We start from the raw sequence: 21,424 nt of genomic DNA, 5'->3' as shown, positions 1-21,424 counted from the left end.
TTGTACGGAAAGGTAAAACAAGAATAGGATGTGGAGGGAGGGGTAAAATAGGAATGGGGAGGTGGAGGGAGCAAGGGATGGTGGTGGAGGGAGCAACACCTTTAATAAATTAATAACAGAATTTTGTTATTAATAACTGATTGTAGAATAAGGAAGCTATTTACGAGCAACAGACCGAAATTAAAGGTAAGATCGTTTTGTTGAATATATGCTAATTTAGGGTCCATAAAATAACTTATTAGAAGGCTAAGTCGCAGAGGTAAGCAAGTTTGATTGAATTCCAATAACTAATTCTGAGTAATTACTCTCTATTGAATATTATCACTATTATCACGTAAAGTCATTGACTTGAGCGTCATAATACTTTTTACAGTTACCCTCCCACTTGTTTCGAATTGGAAAAATTTGAAATAAAAAGTTTAGAAGTCAAAGAATAAGGAAGACGACAACATAAATGTATGTCTCTCAACCTTACAATTATATATATAAACACCTTCTATGATTGATTAACGTATTCAACTTAAAAACCGGTAATATTAATCAAAAGTTTTTAACACCTAATTCAGATATTTTTTTGAAAAGTGTCATATTATCATTTATTGATTTTTTCTATTCCATTTTGTTTTTTTTTTCTTGTTAAAATTTTTAGTTCTCTTCTAAATTATCTTTTGTATTTCAGGTGTTTATCTTATATTATTGGTTCTTTGACACGTATATTATTACGTAGGTAGGCATAGAAACACACAATCCATATTTATTGTATCCTTTTTTAGGTAAAGGCGTGCCGGAGCACGTCAAAATATTTTATAAAAAGAATATAAAAGAACGAGAACGAATAAGTAAAATAAGATTAAATACATAAAAATTCTATCATGATCCAAAATTTTAAGACAAATATTTTCATATCTTACTCAAATTTTTTATTTTCATTCAATATGAAACTCAATATTAGGTTCTTAGTAAAAAAAATACAGAATATAATATTGGGAAGCATATAATAATATGGTAAAAATCTACTTCCAACGTCTGAGGCTGTTGAAGAATTAGTATGAGTTATTTGGACAAGTAGAAACAATATTATTTATAATCTATTATGAAAGATGCTAAAATGTATTCAACACGATAGAAAGAAGAAGAGAGAGAAATATCAATTCACATGATCTCAAAGATACATATTGAGACAAAAAGAAGAAGAGAAAAATAGATTAAATAAAGCCAAACATACATGACCTTAAGTTATATACATGCTCTCCACTTAAAGGTGGTAGTGTAGATAGACAATTCAATATTAGACTTACATAGGTATACAAATCTTAATTTTGATTTTTAATAGGAAATGATTTTTAAACCGATTATTTTAGAAATTTTATTTCAGTTTTTTAAGTGAAATATATTTCAACAAGGTAAAAAAGGTAAGATTTTAGAATTTGGTTAATAACCAAAATCTATTATTTATTTTATGTTTCAGTTTTTTTTTGAATAGAAATTTATCCTAGTTTTTTAAAAAGAAATTATTATTTCAATTTCTTATACTAGGAAAGAATCATAGACAATACTAGATACAATACACAAATAAAATATGATTTTCAGTGTATTTAGTTGTGCAATGTACATATACAAAGTAAAATAAAACTCAATGAAAGAAACTACTCTATCAATTTGTTATACAAATTTACTATAACTAACTTAATAACAATCTTAGAGTCAAAGACACGACTTACAAATGTTCAGAGCACCAAGTGAGGAAATATGTTTTTGGTGAAGAATCTAAACCCTAAAAAAAAATACTTTCATTAAGAAAGGATTATGAAATAGAAAAAAAAAAACCCGCAAAACAAGAGAACAAACCTCTCGTCACTTTCAAAATGAGAAGGAAAGGAAAACTTGTAATGACGACACAACAACACAGTTCACGTTAGTGATGAAGAAGGAAAGGAAAGGAAAAAAAATGAGAGTGGAGGAGTGATGACGAAGGTAACAACTATTAGGCATTTGGCAAAAAGAAAAGGAAGGGAAGGGAGGGGAGTGGTGTTGGGTTATTGGGCTCTCTTTCTATGTGGAGAATAGGTCCAAATAGTGTGGTCCATTATGTCTTATTAGGTCAAAATGAGATGGGTCAGATTAGTAAAACACAAGAGAGTCATTTTGAAGAGAGGCAAAAGCCAAGTGAGAGAAAAAGAAAGAGAGAAAGTCATTCCCGCATAACCCTAAACCTGCACTGGTGTTTTTGACGCTGTGAAGTCATTAACTCTTGGATCGAGCTGATTTTTGGAAAGTAGGTTCCAGACATATGGTTCTTCATTCTGACCGTTCGGATCGTCAATCGGAGGTCTAGTTTGGGAGAAATCGGTCCCGCACCAGCAGCCCTGTTTTGGAGGATTTTCATCTTCTTTGTTCTCATTTGTAAGCATTTGTGCTTAGTTAATTTGGCTTATTGAAAATACCATTTGGTATTATTATTGGAGACTCTTTTGTACCCTATTATTGATCATAGTGTGGATTTTTCTTTGGTCTGGACGACTCGTGGTTTTTACCCTTGCATTGAGGGGTTTTCCACGTTAAAAATTGTTGGTGTCTCTTTGTGCTTTGGATTCTATTTATGTTCTATTTGTTTGGTGCTCCTCGCAGATTCTCGCAAGAAAGGGGATTGAATTTCCGCTGCATTATAACTCTTTGCCAAGTTCTTATATTTGTTTTGGCCCTTTCATCCATCAAGTGGAAGAGTGGCGAAAGCGATAATGTGGTTCGTGTTTGATAATGAGGAAGGGAGAGAGTGGAGGTGTGTGATTTTTGTAATGGAGGAGTGATACAAATAGAAGTTGCAAAACGTGTTTTGTAGTGAAAGAGTGTACAACAACATAATAAAAAAGCTTTGGTGGGAATATAAAATTTGTGAAATTTTAATCCTAACATACGAATAAGTATTGATTATTTAAAAAACCCTAACCTATAATGTTAGAATCGACTGCGGAATTGTTAGCGTGGAATAACAAACCAAGAGGGTTTTTAAAACAAACGCGTGCCTTTTAATTTCTACTCAATTAAACTTACTACGCAAATAATAGATATAAATAAAAGAGTAAGGTTGAGAGAAATTTGCACAGATAATTTTATCCTGGTTCGGATCACACGGATCCTACGTCCAGTCGCTTATCTCAAACACAATAAACCTTTTTCACTATCACAAAACAATTACAAATATTAATCACAGAGAAAAACAATTTGTAAGAGTTTAGAAATACCACCTCTCTTGAAACCACAGGAGATGAACTTACACCTCCTTTGAATCTTCACAAAGGATGATCACCTCCTCCGAATACTTCACGAAGGATGAAACACCTCCTCCGAATACTTCACGAAGGATGATCCTCTTCCAAACACCTTCTCAGACGCACCAAGGATGAACCAGCTATTCCTCCGTCACCGTAGTTGCAATGTACCAGCACCACAGACAAGAGTTTCCTTAGCTGAGCAAGAGCACACACTTCTCAAAGAGTTCTGAGTGTTTTAGCGCAAGGGAAGAGTTTCTGTTGATGGATAAAGAGAGCCTATAAATAGACTCAAGCAAAAACTCTTCCATTCTACGAAACTGGCCATTTAATGCATTTAATCGATTAATTATAGTGTTAATCGATTAAAATAAGTACAACGGCTAGTTTTTCAAATCAGAAACCTCCAACGACTAGTATTAATCGATTATTCTCAGGATTAATCGATTAATTAATCGATTAAAACTTGCTTTAATCGATTATTCCAAAGCTGATTGGGTTTTGGCTTCTGCAACGATTTTAATCGATTATATCAAGGATTAATCGATTAAAACGGGGAAGTTTTGATTCTAAACAACAAATACAAAATATAAAGGTACAAGAATCAAAACCTACTACAAATCTAAGTCCTAAACAATTAAACTACAATTATTACAAAAGCTTTTCATAACAAAAATAAGTCTTCAAAAGATCTTCATGAATCTTGATAAATCTTGACTTGATTCGGGCATCATCAAAACTTCATCTTCATCATTTTGCTAACATATAATTGTTCAAATAATTTAAAAAATAACACTAGTAACATTTCTGAAATTGTATATAAAACTATAATTTTCGGTTTTTTATATAACTAAAGACTATAACCAAAATTTATATTAATATAGACTCATTGCGTAAAAACTTTTAAAAATGTCACAACATTTTAAAAAGACTTTGTCTCTTAAAACTAAAACTTATTAAGCAATTTCGAAAACATTTTTTACGTGCATATAACTTGCTCTAATTAACATATAATATAAGTTACTCCGATAAGGGACAAATTGGGTGAAAATGTCATTATTTTGCATGGATATGAGCCAAGATGTTCTGTGTATTTTAAGGAGATAATTATATCAGTTGCTGATCCGATTTTTATCATTCTTAAGAGGTGAGATCAACTAAGTATTACAATGAGTTTGATTTGAATTTGAAAAGTTTTGCTGAGTAAGGGAGTTAGTGACGTTTTTCTGATTATCAATGTTAATTATTGTATATAAATATTTTGGGCTACAACACTTTCACTATTTCATTAATTAATATAAATTTTTAGGTTATAAAGTTGTAAGTTCATGATAAATTTAGAATGCTAAAAGGTTTTATATTTTTCAATTCAGACTCATGTTTAATTTTATTATTAAGGTGACATTGTTGGTATCTTGTCTGATCACACGTTATTCTATAATATTGTAATTTCATAATTTTTAATTTTAAAGTTTATAATTTTATAATTTTAAAATATTATTTTTATCATTAATCTCAACAACTATAATGTCTGAAAAAGTTTGTATAACGGTCAGAAACTTTTATAACATTTTTCCACCAGTCAATCACTAGAAAAATCGCTCGTGAACAATTTGATCTCTTTAACACTCAAAATTATAAAAAAAAAATATAAAATAACATGTAAAAATAATTAAATGAGATGACAAGTAAATTAACGTACATATCACTCCGTTAAAAAAAAATAAAACATGAACTCCATTAACAAAACATATAATTATTAAATGTGACAGCGATAGCAACAATCGAGTGGTTGAAAAAGAAAATCGTCATTAGCCTTTCTTTTAAATAGTTCTTTGTGCATTAAGTTTTCTTTTAAATTTAAATAAATTTCATTCTAAAATTATGTAAACTCTAAAAACAATTTTAAATAAAAGAAAAGTATCATATAATTTATGTGTAATTCAAAAACAAGCACAAAAGGGGAATAAATAAGTTTTGGAGTAGGTTTGTCTTTTATCATATTTGTTTTTGCAGACAAAGTTTTGACCCTTGCAGTAGCACACTTTTTTTTGTTGGTATATATCTTCAATAATTATGTGTGTGATGAGTTTTGGAAGTGACATCTTCATGTGTCTGTGTTTTAGTAGTTGTTTGTAATCAATCTAGGATAGTGGCAATTTCTCGATCATAAGTGTTGAAACAAATTCATCTAGTAGAAGAATCTTCTCCGCTTTGATATCTTCAAGCACCTTATGGTACTCATTAATTTGAGACCTTATATTTTTATCTTCTTATCATCAATCATTTCTCATAGGTAGTAGTTTCCAATGGTGAACCTTTATTTGACGACATCTTCAGAAGTGTATTTGAGAATTAACAAATCTTAAATGTCTTTTGCTTTCGTATAGAAACAATAAAATATCATTATAAAGTGTACTAAGTAAAGTATGCTGACACAACTTGCTTGTATGAATCAAATCTTCAACTTCTTTTGAGATTGAAGGGAGACTAGAGTTGGGTTTTGAAGATGAAAGAGAAAAAACGACTTCATACATGGAGACACATGTTCTTGACAACACTGGAAATTCTGACCAGAGAAGACTTCAATTTTTGACATATCCAAGAAAGGTTTTACGAAGGCTGTTTGAGTACTGGAAACAATGTTCTAATTCTCCAGATTTGGGTTGTTATTGTCAGTCATAAGTCCTTAAGATTGTTGTAAAAAATGCTGACAAAATTTTCTAAGGCGTGTAGATCCATTGTCCTTAAGGACTTATTTCTACTGTATTGTGTAAGGTCTCAAGAATATAACTAGAACTTGCCAAAAATTTCTAAAGATATCAAAGCTAACAAGAAACTCTGAAAAAGAGTAAAATAATAAATCTAAGATCTTATAAAAAAAAAAGGAAAGGAAGAAAATAAGAAAATAAAGGAGAATGAGAGAAGTGTTTATTTGGAAAAGTAAATGAGGGTTTATAAACCCTATAAAGGCCTTAAATTATGAAAGAAACTACTTAGGATTTCACTAACTCGTGACCCATCTTAATTACGAGAGAAGAATTGATCAATGAGAGAGCAATGTTAAAAAGAACGTCTTTTTTTGCAATACACATAGACACACAAATCTTACAACACATATGACATTAAAGCAAACTCAAAATTATATTTTAAGTTTAATTTAATCTCATAGATAAGATAATAACTCTAACAAAATATTAAGATAAATTCAAATTCATAACTTTAATAATAATAAATTAAAAAATCAACTTTGAATTTAATATAATTTTACGAAAGTAATGAAATTTACTTGTAATTATATATTATAACCTTATCTTATTTATTGATTTTATTTGTAGTACAAACTTTACCGTACAAATGTTTTGTCTTTGGGTGAAAGTGCTTCACATTGCTTGCATCAGCAAACACCCGTTTCGATCCGTTCACTCTCAGCCACATACTCAGTCTTCTAAAATGGCTGAGACATATGATTGAAGTAAAAAACTTGTGGCAGTGGTTTCTTCATTTTAGTTTCTATAACATTTCTCATGTAATTTCTTTATTTTTATTATTTTTCTTTTTGCTATTTTATTCACTGAATCTGTTCACTAATATTATCACTCAGATGCTTCACAGCAACTCATATATACTATTCACATGTCGACAGAATTTCACATTTCTCTTTCTAGTTTTGATTATACTAATTTTCAATATATGATTTTACATCTATTTTGAAAATTAATTTAGATATTAAAAAGTGAATTTGAATCTAATTCAATCTCATAAAACCGACTTTTTAAAATGAAGTTTACACTTCTGCTTATAGGTTATAAATTAACCTAAACGTGAGATTTCAAACATTAGGACCAAATCAAATATATACCTATTGTCATTTTCATTGCTAACCCCTTCACGTTTAAATAATTTCTTTTTGTAGATAATGAAATCCCTTTTCAAGCTATTATTTAAGAATGAAACCAATTGTCTAATTACCTCGACTTTTTCTTTCTAATACTTAAAAAATGGATTTTTAACATATGTAATTTATACATTATGGTTTCTTATAGCACATTTATATAAATTAATTTGATATAAGATACACTTAAAAATAAAATTATATAAATATGTAGTAACTTTTATAATTAATTTTTTATATATTTTAAATATTTATATCCGTTACCTTTAAAATATATATTGTAATAAACTACATAATAACTTATAAATATATTAAAAAAAGACAACATGTAAAAATTTATTAAATATATTAACTTGATATGTAGATAGAACAAGCACTTATTTTCTTATAATTTTATAGAGCTTATTTCCATAAACATTTTTGTAAACACTTTTAACACAAACAAAAATAAAAATAAATTTATCTTTCAGTTACAATTTACTTATCACATGTGAATTAAATTTTATACAAGCTAATATGAGATAGCTTTTATAAATTAGATTATACATAAACTAATTTTAATTGATTTTTTTTTTCTAAAAGAATTTAAGAAGAAACTAATATATAGTCATATAATTTTGTCAATAATCTTGAATTTTAAACAAGTAGTTGAGCTAAGAATTTAGAGGAAAAGAAAAATTCAGTGTCTTTATTGTTAACTACCTAATACAAAAGATACTACAAAGTTGTGTTCCTACTGATTTTTGGCAATAATTTCTTTTCCTCTTTATCTTTTTTCTTTTTATCTTTTTTTCTAAAATCCATGATCCATCCTGATCAAAGAGAAAAGGCGTAGAGCACGATTAACGGCTAAAATTAACGCCGCCTTAGGTTTAGGTCAAGTCTTCAAAGCAAGGGTTAGGCCTTTATTTTTCTCATATTTGTTTTCATATAAAATATTTTTATAAAAATTATTTTACAAATGTAAAGTCCTAATATTTATATTAAATATTACAGTATTACTTTAATAAGAGAATATTCCATTAGAGACATATTTTCAAATCACTAATATAACTTTTTCGTTAGTCTATTTAAAGTGAAAGTTGATATAGACTTTAATATACTTTCAATCTCTCAAATATAAATAAGATTTCTTATTTTAATCTATTTAAAATATTAATTTTATTTTTTAAAAAATAATATACTAAATCAGAAAGAATAAAAATATATTAGAAACCTCTGTAAATTATATAAAAGATATATGGTTCCATATTAAATTATGTTTCAGTTATTTTTTCTCATTTTCACATTTTTACATTGCCAAGTGTTACTTTCATTTACAAAGATGCATGTTCCTTCGCTTTTAAGAAAGTGCCATTTTTTTCCCTAGTTTCTGCTTGTCTGGTATATATTTAGTTTCTCTTACTTTCCAATTTTAATTGTATCATGAACAATTATACATGAAGTAGTTTGACTATTCACTATTCGATAAATACAAGTGTTGTTGATTGTCTATATAGACATATATAAATGCACTACTTGGGGAAGATTAGAACACTCATGTCTCCATATTTTTCTCTATTTTCTTCTTCAATCTGAAAGAAAGCTGATTTCAGGTTGTGTAAAGATGAAGAACCTAGTGCAAGACTTAAAGCCTGTGCTGCTGATGGTATTGGTTCAAATTGCATATTCTTCTGTTAATGTGCTGTATAAGCTCGCCATAAATGATGGAATGAGCATTAGGATAGTCACTGCCTACCGTCTTATTTTTGCAGTAGTTTTCACTTTTTCTCTTGCTCTTATTTTCGAAAGGTTCCTTCTCAACCCTCGTACTTCTTTTCTGAAGTACTTACAACACTTCAATTACAAGAACAACATCATTCCATTTTCTTACTTTCTTTTCTCACATTTTTAAAACAGAAAGAGCAGACCAAAGTTGACATGGAGGGTGCTTTTCATGTCATTTTTTAGTGGCTTATTTGGGTATGTATTTATATATATACATATATGTATGTATGTATATGGCTCATTTAAACTTTCTGTGTTCACATCCCTTTGCTTTACATTTTTTGAGACATGCATGTATATTGCTAAATTGCATAGTAATATAAAGAGAATATCGATATATTTATATATGTGTTTGTGATTGTGAAACAATATATGCACAGTGCAAGTTTATTGCATAATCTATTCCTGGAGGCATTGGATTTGGTGTCTGCAACATTCGCTACAGCAATTTATAATCTTGTTCCTGCAGTCACTTTTATTTTGGCAATCTCGTGCGGGTACGTAATCACCAGTTATAACCATTATATTTTTTTTTCTATATTTATTTAAATGTGTTATCAGTAATAGAAGAATTTATAGACCATGTATTAAGGGAGAGAGACAGTGGATAGCATATATAGATTCTATGGCCATCATTGCAAAAATTGCAATCAGAATGCATGATGAGTTTGGTGACTTAAATCTGGATCACTAACTCCACAAGTGTTTTTAGGTGACTTTTAATAATTTTTTGATAATGAAATACGTATTATTATTCTATTAGTTTGTTTGAAATTATTTTTTAAAAAGTATTTAAATAGACCAATTACAAACTATCAACGTAGTTAAAATATTATAAACAAAATTGTTAAGAGATATTTTTCGAATTATAAACCTTTATTTTTTCGTTCCAGTGGAGGACGCACATAACTTGTATATACACTCATCGAGTGTCAACTTCAAACACACGACCTGGTAGTAATTAAAATTTAATTTATAATATATATATATATATATATATATATATATATATATATATATATATATATATATATATATATATATATATATATAACAATATATATGGAACCTTGTGTCATACACACCATGAACTGAATATAAAAATCTAAAAATCGTCAATTAATTAGAGTTAGCCTAAACTACTTATTTCATTCTTATTGATATCCTTTTCAGTTTTAGTTCATAACTATTGGATAAAATTAAATACTATTGGATAATAATCAAAATCCGTTAGTATAGCTCAAAATTACAAAAAATTTACCGACAATAAAAGGTCCATTGATGTCTATAAATTTTAATAGTTATTTTTTTTTAAGAAAAATGATTACTAACACCATATAAAAAAAACTTTAATGTCTATTTTATTAATGAAATTTACTAACAAAAATATTTGTTTATAATAAAAATTATAAATTACAAATAGATTTTAAAAACATAGTTATTATTTTCTGTTAATAATAAAAATTTTAATTTACAAATAGATTTTATTAATGAATTCATTATTAATCAAATAATTCGTCAATAATTAAAATTTTAATTCACCAATTAATTTTCTTTTAAGTGTTTGGAAAGGTTTATACACCGTTAAAAGGTGTATGTTTATTACATTATGTCTGATGCATGTGTGGGACTGAATTTTGCAATTAAGTTTTTTTTTTGAAAGAAATAAATTTAAAGTATAGAAAATTATAAAGAGAAACTAAGTAACTTAATATCTAGTATAGATTTAACATTGTTGAACTTGCTTTGTTGGATTATTTTTTTAATTTTGGTAGCATGGAAAAGTTGAATATGAGAAGCACAGCAGGGAAGGCCAAGGTGGTGGGAACGATAATAGGAATTGGAGGATCAATGTTTCTGACATTTTTCAAAGGGCAAGAAATTGATGTTAAGAGTTTCCACACTGATCTTCTGCATAAAAATAACCATGTTTTAACTCTGCATAATACTGACTCTAGCCATAGATTTCTGGGTGCTTTGTGTGGTTTTGGAAGCTGCTTCAGTTTTGCATTATGGCTCATCATTCAGGTACATATATACTCTTCCTTTTTTTCCATATACATTTGAGAATTGTGGAGTTTAATTTCATATTTTGTTGGAACAGTCTAAGATAAACAAAGAATACCCCAGTCATCACTCAAGTACTGCGTTAATGTCCTTAATGGCTGCAATACAAGCCACAGTCTTTGCCCTTTATGTTGAAAAGGACTGGAACCAGTGGAAGTTGTGTTCCAGTATTAGGATTCTAACTGTGGTTTATACGGTAACATCTTATGCTATAATTGCATAACATATATATGGCACTAGATTTTTGGACAAGGAACTAGATAAGAACAATGATTACTATGTTTGAATGAAAATGTCTTGTAGGGAATCGTGGGCTCTGGATTAGTGGTAATCGCCATTGCATGGTGTGTAAAAATGAGAGGTCCGATGTTTGTATCTGTTTTCAACCCTCTGATGCTCGTGCTTGTGGCTGTGGCTGATTGCTTGATGTTAGGTGAAAACTTATATGTAGGAAGGTACAAGTCAAGCTCTTGTTCAATTAAATTTCTTATATATATACCACAAAGAAAATAATGTGTTGAACTCTTACAATATACATAATAGTCTCAAAATTATGAAAAGCTGTTGTTTATCCCTTCATTCTTTTGACTGATTCACAATATCCTTTGTTTCTTTCATAGTTTATCCATGGTTGCATTAAAAAGCTTTGTTTAAAAGGTTTATATTTTTGATAATGATACTTAGACAACATTTGAACATCTCGTCTACGTGTCATTCTATGATTGGTCCATGGTGGTGTTTATGATTATTATTATTAATTATGAAGTAATTTTAGACCAATCACATAATGACACATAAACGATGTTTAAATATTGTCGAAAAAATGTTGTCTAAGTATCGTTATCCTTATATTTTTTTAGGCGTAAATATATAGACTAATGACATGAACTTTTTTGTGCATAATGTTAGTGTGATTGGAGGCTTGCTAATCGTGTGTGGCTTGTACATGTTTCTATGGGGTAAAAGCAAAGAAGTGAGAAAGGTGAATAAGACAGTGTCGTCAGAAATCACCCAGAAACATGAAGCAACCGAAGTAGTTGTCATGTCCACCACAACAAAAAGTGACGACATTACCAGTACCAAACCCAATAACACAGTTGCCAATGTTTCTTGATTATTCATGGAAAATGGACACGATCACATGAGATTGAAAATTACCAGATAGAGTTCCAACTTCAAAGTTCTTCCTTTACTCGTGATGTATACTGACAATAATATATGTGTGTATTTCTAAGCGATTGTTCACTTTCAATATTAATTATCACAAAAACATAAAGTTGTCAATTGCCATAAAGTTTTCCACAAATTTAATTTTTAAAACCACTTTCATAGTAGAGTTTCGATTAACTCACTAATTAATTTTGTAGTTTGTATCCGTCTCAATAAATTTTTCAAATTTTCCCAGATGATCCACTTTTTAATATATATTACACCTATGTATATGTATATATCTTTTTCGAAACTATGTAAGTTTATATCAAGGTCAAGAACAACATTAAAAACAGAGAAGGAAAAAACTAGTAATAGAATATCTGTATCACCTAAAATATACAACAGAAAGATAAAAACAAATTAATGCAGTCAAACCAGTGTATTATTGTATGCATGCAATAAAAGTTGTAATAAAGTAGGTTTAAATAAGTTTCAATTGCAATTACGTAATTAATTTTATTTTGGATATCTTGTAGGTGGGTCGGGTAAGGCAAAGCAGATAGAATTCGTATAGTGTAAATAGAGTTAGTTTAACCAACTTCAAAGGTTGCACTAACTAATAATTTTAATTAGGTACAATATATATATGTTAGTGTGTAGATTAGTGTCGACAAACTTCATTTCAATTAAAATAAATATTAAAAATAAATAAAATCAGTATTATTTTAGTCATTGATATTTTATTTATTTTTAATATTTATATTTATTTAAGTTAATATTAATTAAATCAATATTAGTATAATATATTTTTAATATGTTTTATTTTTTAAAATTAACATCAACTTTATATATTATATATTTGTGTGTCTTTTACACAAGTAATAAAAATGGTGAATTATTCTTAATCTAAACATCTATATTTAAAGATAACAAAAATATTATACTTTATGTGAGATTGATTTAAGAAATAAAACTACAATTTTTCTCTTTCACCTTTTTGTTTAAAACTTCTTAAATTTATTTTCTTCGTTCACACTCATATAGACTTTATCTATATGCAACTTCTTTTTAATCTATATTCATCCCTATCACCCATTCTCATATTTTTCATCTATATTTATTTCTTTGATCGTGTCTTGACCAAACACATAAAACACAAACACAAACACTTTAATAAAATGAATGTATTTGGAATCAAAGACTTAAAGTTGTTTAACAGAGTATTACTAGGAAAATGGAAGTTAAGGTGAAGAGAAAAACAAATGTATATAGTCATAGAGAAGCTTAAAGAGAGAGAATGAGTGTGATTAATGGTGCTGGAGGACACTAGGAAAACAACTAGAGAAAGACAAAGGAGAAGTTGGTTTGATGAAAAGATAAAGCTTAATTAATTATTTGATATCTATATTAAGTCCGTCATTAACTTTTGTTTCTATATTATTTTATACGATTGTGCTTTTATTATTTTTTTAATACAGTCAATTTTTTTTTTTTATATAATATCGAATAATAGCATAGCAAAACCTGTCAAACAGGTGAATATTTGTTTGCTGAGGTGGTTTACCGTAAATGCCCTTGTCTCTCTCTACGCCAATGTGCTTAAACAGACGTTGCGTCGTGGAAATAACAAACGAGTCTGAAAACCACTTGTTCTTGATTTGTAAGGTTGCGTGTTGTGTGGTATATGTATTACAAGTGTTAGGGATTTGCACCGCACATCACAAATGTACATATCAAAGAAACATTTTCCAACAGTTTAGGATATCAGATTGGAACAACAAGAAGATAAAGTATGGATATGCATGTCAATGGGAGTTGTGTGATATACATGGAAACAACGGAGTTAGAACATATATAAAAGACGTGTTACATTAGTTTAGGTAAACGTATGAGTTTGGATAACAAACAAATTCCCAAGAGTCATATTCCAATTTGTGTTTTGAATAATATTAGTATTCTAACTTTGACAAACTCGAGTTTACACTAGTGTGAAATATACCTTTTACGTCTAACATTCAATGTCAGCATTGAAAAAAATCAACGTTAAAAATAATTAATAACATTGTTATAATTAATTCTACAATTTAGACGTTGAAAATTTTAAAATTCCAATATCATACACTTAATTGACATTAGAAATGTTAGATTTTGATGTCCATTGACGTTGGAGTTTCATTTTTTGGGAGTTGTATGATTGCATAAATCATGACAACCTGCACAAAAATGTCCTTTGAGTTGTCCAGTAAGCAATTAGACGTTGAAAGATGTGAATTCTGATATCCATTAACGTTGGAAATTCACCTTCTAGAATTTTTGTTGAACAATATCACTTTGGAATCTCAATTGATTTTGCCTGATTGTCTCTATGTGAATCATTTACTTGCTTGTTTCATGTGATCAAGGCCATATTGTTCTTCTATCTTGTCGATGTTTTGAACCCGAGAACTACTGTAACCCTGTGAACCTGGAAGAAACATTGATCATATTCTTGAGCCTTTTGACCAATATTGCAAACTTTGACCTCCTTACCTTGAGTTAAGTGGAGCATTCATTTTGGTAGAGGAAAATGTTTAAGTTTGGGGTGGTTGAGGTTACAAAAAGAAAATGACAAGAAAAGCAAAAAGTAAAAGAAGAAAAAGAAGAAAAAGAAAAAGAGTAAGAAAAAGAATCAATAGATGAAAAGTTGGAAAAAGAATTGAGAATTGGTTTTAATTTCTTGAAGTTAAGAAGAGGATTTTGTTGACTTGTGCTGATTTGAATGCTCTCTTAGCTAAAGGTGTTTTGAATCTAGAAAAACCAAAGTTCTTTCTTAGCCCAACCAAAATACAAGCCTTGAAAGTCCTTGTGATGCAAACTTGCAGGTGAATGTATTCATTGTGGTAGAAATGAAAGACAAAGTTGAATTGTGTGACCTTGTGTTGCTAAGAGTGAGAAACACACATCCTTATACACCAATGTGCTTGAGAGAAACAATTTCCTTGGTGAGGAAAGGGTTCATGTTAGTGTTGAGAACACTTTTGCCATGTTTGTTGACCCCTTTTAAATCCTGACATATTTCTTGTGATTATTGTTCTGTGAGCACCATGGTTACAATTTTCTCTCTCAAAGATTCATCTTCTCAAAGTTGATTTTACCATGAAGAGCAAGTTTGATTGGATCCTAACTGTCTTGAGTGTTGATTCATTGGAATTGAACTGTCTGTCTAAGCCTTGTTCTCCCTTTTTGCTTGAGGACAAGCAAAGTTTCAAGTTTGGGGTTGTTGATAACGGTAATTTTTACCATTATCTATGGTGCATTTTTCTTGCCAAATCAACACTCCTGAAGCTTGAAACACGCTTGATCCTCTTCTTAATCTAACTTTGTGAATAAACTTAGCTTAGGTTACACACTTTAGTTTTCATCTCTTTTCCTCAATTTTTGTAGGAACTTTGAGTACTTTGGAAACACATTCAAGTTATAAAGAGTGGAGAACCAAGGGAGAACCACAAAGATGAAGTCCACAAGAAGCTCACCAGGACAACTGGCGCTGGGTGCCACCCATCTCACGCTGGGCGTGAAAACTCACTGTTTACAGGAGTATTTCACGTTGGGCGCCACCCATTTCACGCTGGGCGTGAAAACTCACTGTTTCCAGGAGTATTTCACGCTGGGCGCCATACATATCACGCTGGGCGTGAAATCTCACTATTTCCAGGAGTATTTCACGCTGGGCGCCACTTTAATGGCCCTGGGCGCGAGTTGTCTGATGTGGCACCCTACCCTATAAAAGGCACACAGTTTTCGAGGGTTTGGAACTTCTTGGCGGCTGAGACCTGGGAAAGCGTTCTTGCACCTCTTGGAGCTAGTTCTGGACAGTGGGAGCTCTCCTNTCCTTCTCCTTGANTCTCTTCTTCACCATTTTCATTCCATTGTAAGCTCAAGCTCTCCATTAATGGAGAGCTAAGTTCATTTTGTTGGAGAGTGATGTAAACTAAGAACTTCTTGTAAATGCACTTGTTTTTAAATGAAAAATGCTTCATTCATTGCTTGTTGGTGTTTTCGTCTTTCACTTAATGCTAGTTATGACTTGATCAACCATAGCTTGATATTGGGGTTTACTTAAGGTTGGGAAACATTGGGTGAACCTTGAACTAGACCAAACACCTAAGGGAAATAGTGTCTAGGGATAGAGCTAGGACCGTTAGTTGTCATAAACTTCTTTTCTTAATGCGGGTGAGTTTGTTGGATTACCAAGGGATTGGGATATAACAAATGAACCTAGGCTATCTCACCAAGGGATTGGGTTTTAGTGATTTAGCTAGTTGACAAGAACAAGTAATTGAAGAAGAGTGGTGTAGTGCATTTGCATAGGATGGAATTAGTCGAAATCATTCTTCAACATATTCATTCCACATATTTATCAATCATCTCATTTTCACGTGTTTCGGCCCCAAGTAGTTCAAACTTTTACTTATGCATAACTTTTACTTTAATTGCACAATCTCAAACTAAAATGGAATCATTCTTTAGCTTAAATTAGTTAGTAATTATACGATAGTAAAGTAATAACGAAGTCTCTTGGGAAACGATATCCGGTCTTACCGGTTTTACTACTTGCACGACTTGGTACACTTGCTAAAGTCTCAACAGTCACCTAACAACAAATCTAGCCGAAGCAATTAACTCAGTCCTGAAGAAGACAAAAAATTTACCACTCTCCTCCATAGTATGGACCACATTCACAAGATGCAACTCCTTTTACACAGAAAGAGGGAAACAGATAACTATAATGATAAGTATTGGTCATGTCTATTCTGAAAATGCCACGAAAGTCCTACAGGTTGTTGATTCGAAATCTAACACCCACATGGTTGTTGAATTTGATAGAAATATAACAAAATTCAGAGTCGAAGAGATGGTAAACCCAAGAGAAATATGACCTGCAGGAAAATTTGTTGTCAGATTGGATGAACGATGATGTGATTGTGGAAAGATTCAAAAGATTCATTTACCATGTTCACATTTCTTAATAGCTCGCAAACATGATCATCACGACTTTACCATTTACATCAGTCCCTACTATAGGTTGGATGTCGTCATGAAAGTGTATAATAATATGATTGGGGAGCTACGACATGAAGAATATTGACCACCATACCAAGGTAAAAAAATTTGGCCTCATCCAGCCATAAAAGAAATGCAAAGGGTCAACCAAAATCATCTAGAATCAGGGTTGGAATGAACATCAGGGAACGAGCACACCCATGAAATTGCTTATACTTTCAAACCCCAAGCCACACAAGAAATCATTGTCCTCACAATCCTGGCATTAGAGGGTCCATATCCCATTATGGAGAATTATTTATTTAATTACTAATGTTCAATGTAGTCATAATGCCAACCGTATTTCATACTTTGTTATGTAAGACAGTTATATTAAAATTAAAGAAAATGTTTCATTCACTGATATCAATCACTTCGTCCTCAATTAAAGTTAATTATTGTGTCTTCTATCAAAAAATGGAAAATTTTTACAAAAACAGACCAATAACCATCATGGAGAGTATTGTTGTCCCAATTGGAGAGTATAATTGAACTTTCTGTACAAATGACCATCTGGTCCCTAATAATCAATTACATGAACCTTGTAATGAATTACTAGAGGAAAAATGGTCATTTGTACAAAAACTTCAACTATACTCCCCAACTGGAACAACAACACTCCCCAAGATGGTTTTTGCTCTGTTTTTGTAAAAATTTTCCATTTTTTGATATAGGTGAGTCAGTTCAATGTTAAAAAGTGTGTTCCTTGCACTAAGAATGAGGTTAGGCCATTGATTTCTTAAAAATATGTCCATTGATAAAGTGGTTTGCTCCAATTAAAGTGATGTGCATAATTATTGTTTTTTTTTTAATACCTAATAAAAGATTCAAAATATAAGTCAAAACTTGATTTGCTAGAAACCCAATTCTAATATACTTTTTCTATAAATATTTAAAAAATAAAAATCTCTATAAAAAAATATTAAAATATAAAATTCTAACTTAAGATTATAAAAAAAATATTAAAATATAAGTCAGAATTAAGTTTCTTTAAAATCGAATTTTAACCTAAAATTATAAAAAATAAAATTAAAATATAAATTAAAATTTGATTTCTAGAAAACTGATGTAAAATAAAATACACTACTTATATAAATATAAAACACAGAATACTAATGCAATATGTGCTATGTGAGAAAAAAAAAATGTGAAAGATACAATCACTTAAAGAAAACATGGTAATAGTGTCGCAACTGAATAAACCCCACTTAAAAGCAAAAATGTGACGAACTTAACTAGCTACGTCATACCCACATTACCATAATTTTTATTATTTTTTCAGCGTCAAATAGTGTGGGCCCAAAGCTTGCTAATATTTTAATTTTAAGAAATTATAGGGCATAGCGTCAACTTCTAATCCCTTAGCTCCCTATTTAACTCTTAAAATTAATATTACATATAGCTGTAGCCTGGTTCTCAAAAAATTTATTTAATTAATTTTTAAATATGATGGAGGTTACTGCTTAAAACCTGATACATCATCATTCCAAATTGACACAAATCAGAATTTCGAATCATACCAAATATAATTTTTATCCAATTACAAATCACAATTTCCATTCAATCCAAATGTAGGTTGGTATCCAAATAGAAAATTTCAGATGTAATACACTACTAATATAACTTAAGTGTGGCTGCTGGCTGCTGGGAAGAAGAATAGAATTTCGTTGACAGACCTACATTTTGGAGTGCAATTTTGGAGTGCAATTTTAAAGGTAAAAGTCTTTTTAACAATTATTTTTTGACAATCTTTTGATAATACAGTTTCTAATGATTTATTTAATGTGTATTGTTCTTATAAGGAAGCAAAAAACATTTCGGATTTGTTGATTCTTAAATACATTACTGAAGATGTCATTAGACATGTTACCAATGAGGAACATTGGTAAATTTGAAGATAAATGATTTTGATGATGTTCCAAGAAGATAGTCTTGAAGAAGATGTTATAACTCGTCTTTAAAAGCACTTTGTAGAATATAAATGTATTATGAATGTCTTTAATATGTAAATTTCGTATTTTTGGTACAGTTACGTATTTAATCGATTATGAGAAGCTATAATCGATTATCCTGAACCTTTTCTGAAAAACCATGTTGCTTTGGAATAATCGATTATCATTGGTTCTGATGAGAACTGCCTAAGTCTTTGGAATAATCGGTTATTCCTACAAATAATCGATTATCACTAATTTGAAAAACTTGTAACGGGTTGAAAAATCGATTATCACTTACAATAATCGATTATTGCTGGCAGTTATAAAGTGACCTTTCATCTTCGAACTAGCTTCCTATATATAGGTGATCTTAGAACTTTAGAATCAAGCTACCTCTTGTAAAGTGATCTTCAGAATCTTAGAACTTCATATATATATATATATATATATATATATATATATATATATATATATATATATATATATATATATATATATATAATATTATATATATATATATATTTTGTATTCTTTTTTTTTTACAAAAAAAACTAACTTTCTCTTTCCTCGTTAATTACCTAACAAAGATTATTTCTTTCGTCATCTTATTGTCACTAACACTAGTTATACATATAAAACAGGTATAGAAAAATGTTTTTTTTATGCCGGTTGGACCTACAACGGATATAGAAATATCGCAATAACAAAAATATAAGGTTAGATACTTTTTTTTAATACCTATTAAACATTATTACCGGTATAAAGAGCATCTACTTCCAATTTAATCCAGAGCAGAAAACAACGTCGCATATGTGTTGAACTTGAAAGAGCCCTAGAAATCGAGCTCTCTACTCTTCATACTCTGCCTCTATAATGCTAAGACCATAATCCCACTAGGCTTCATGGTAACGAAGGAGATCAAAGACATGAGACATTCATCTCTCCACTCTTGATTTAGACTCCATTTGCCTTCCTTCTAGCGAAACATGGGGAATTGTTAGGTGTCTATTTTGTGTTTTTCAATTTATTTTGTTTTGGCCACTAAATTGAAACCCTAGGTAGTGATGTTCTTACACTCTCTCTTTTACTTGCATCGTTTAGTGATGACAAGGAAGTTTACCAAGAGGATAATCTCGAGTTCGAGTTTGGATTTGGTAATATCATTTTCGTTGACAACCTCTTTGTCGTTTTGTGGGAGAAGTTTGAAAAACTTGAAGGAATGATTCATAAAATTTATAATCAGATTGGTGATATTATTGGAATTATTTTATTCTCTGTTCATATCTGTGCATTTATGTTCATATATTTTTATAATTATATTCCTTTTTTATATTGCTCTGAACAATTATATATATAAATTGTACTCTCTCCTTATCATTCAATAAGAAATACAATATTTCATTCTTTCTTCTTTTGTAACATGGTATCCGAGCCTGGTTTTTCTGTTTTATAGCCAAGAGGAACAAACATGTATACCTCTTCATCTAGATCCCCATGTAAAAAAGCATTATTTACATCTAGTTGATGTAAATACCAATGTTTGGAAGCTGCTAAAGCCAGAACCAATCTTACTATTGTGAGTTTGACAACAGGTAACATGGTATCAGAAGGAAATTAATTTTTCATCACGTTCTTCCGCAACCAATTTTGTTCTTGCTCAGATCTTCATCCTCTATCTTTCGTTATTGGCTTTCCTATTGTTTTTCTCCTTATATGGCTACTCCCTCTGTTACTCTCGCATCATTGAAAGATACAACACACTACTATTACATTCACCCTAATGAGAATCCTTCATTGGTTCTTGTTTCTCCGATTCTTGAAGGTCACAATTATCATGGATGGGCTCGCTCGATGTCTATGGCACTACAAATGAAAAATAAGATTGACTTTGTTGATGGTTCCATTCCTTGTCCAACTGATAAAGATCCCATGGTTCAAGCATGGAAGCGTTGCAATAATCTGGTTTTATCTTGGATCAATCATTTTGTTTCTCATGAGATTGCTACAAGTATTATTTGGGTTGATTNTGCCGCTGNGNCATGGAAGGATCTCAAAGATCGGTTCTCCCAAGGTGATTATGTTCGAATTTCACAATTGCATCAAGATCTTTATTCCATGCATCAATCTGATCTCAGTGTTACTGCATATTACACTAAAATGAAGATTCTCTCGGATGAACTTTGCAATTTTCGCCCAATTCCTGAATGTCAAGCTTCTTGTTGTATTGTTTCTCAGACAATGAAGGAATATCGTGAAAA

General features: G+C 30.2%; 1 protein-coding gene across 2 annotated transcripts; it reads left to right on the top strand.

The window, feature by feature from the left end:
* Positions 1 to 8,666: 8,666 nt before the first annotated feature.
* LOC106752862 (WAT1-related protein At1g25270) lies at positions 8,667 to 12,217 on the top strand. 2 transcript variants are annotated; one of them, XM_014634633.2, is made up of 7 exons: positions 8,667 to 8,955; positions 9,064 to 9,126; positions 9,312 to 9,428; positions 10,707 to 10,959; positions 11,036 to 11,194; positions 11,302 to 11,453; positions 11,908 to 12,217. In XM_014634633.2, the coding sequence occupies exons 1-7, from the start codon at positions 8,771 to 8,773 to the stop codon at positions 12,110 to 12,112; spliced, it is 1,134 nt and encodes a 377-aa protein (XP_014490119.1). In that variant the 5' UTR covers positions 8,667 to 8,770; the 3' UTR covers positions 12,113 to 12,217. The 2 variants fall into 2 exon arrangements, with proteins under 2 accessions (XP_014490119.1, XP_022633006.1); XM_022777285.1 differs by having other exon boundaries at positions 8,668 to 8,812.
* Positions 12,218 to 21,424: the final 9,207 nt, after the last annotated feature.

Source organism: Vigna radiata, unplaced genomic scaffold (assembly GCF_000741045.1).
Source record: "Vigna radiata var. radiata cultivar VC1973A unplaced genomic scaffold, Vradiata_ver6 scaffold_48, whole genome shotgun sequence".
In the NCBI taxonomy this organism is placed as follows: Eukaryota; Viridiplantae; Streptophyta; class Magnoliopsida; order Fabales; family Fabaceae; genus Vigna; species Vigna radiata.
The sequence above is the reverse complement of the archived record's forward strand: the minus strand, read 5'-3'. Positions and strand labels throughout refer to the sequence as shown.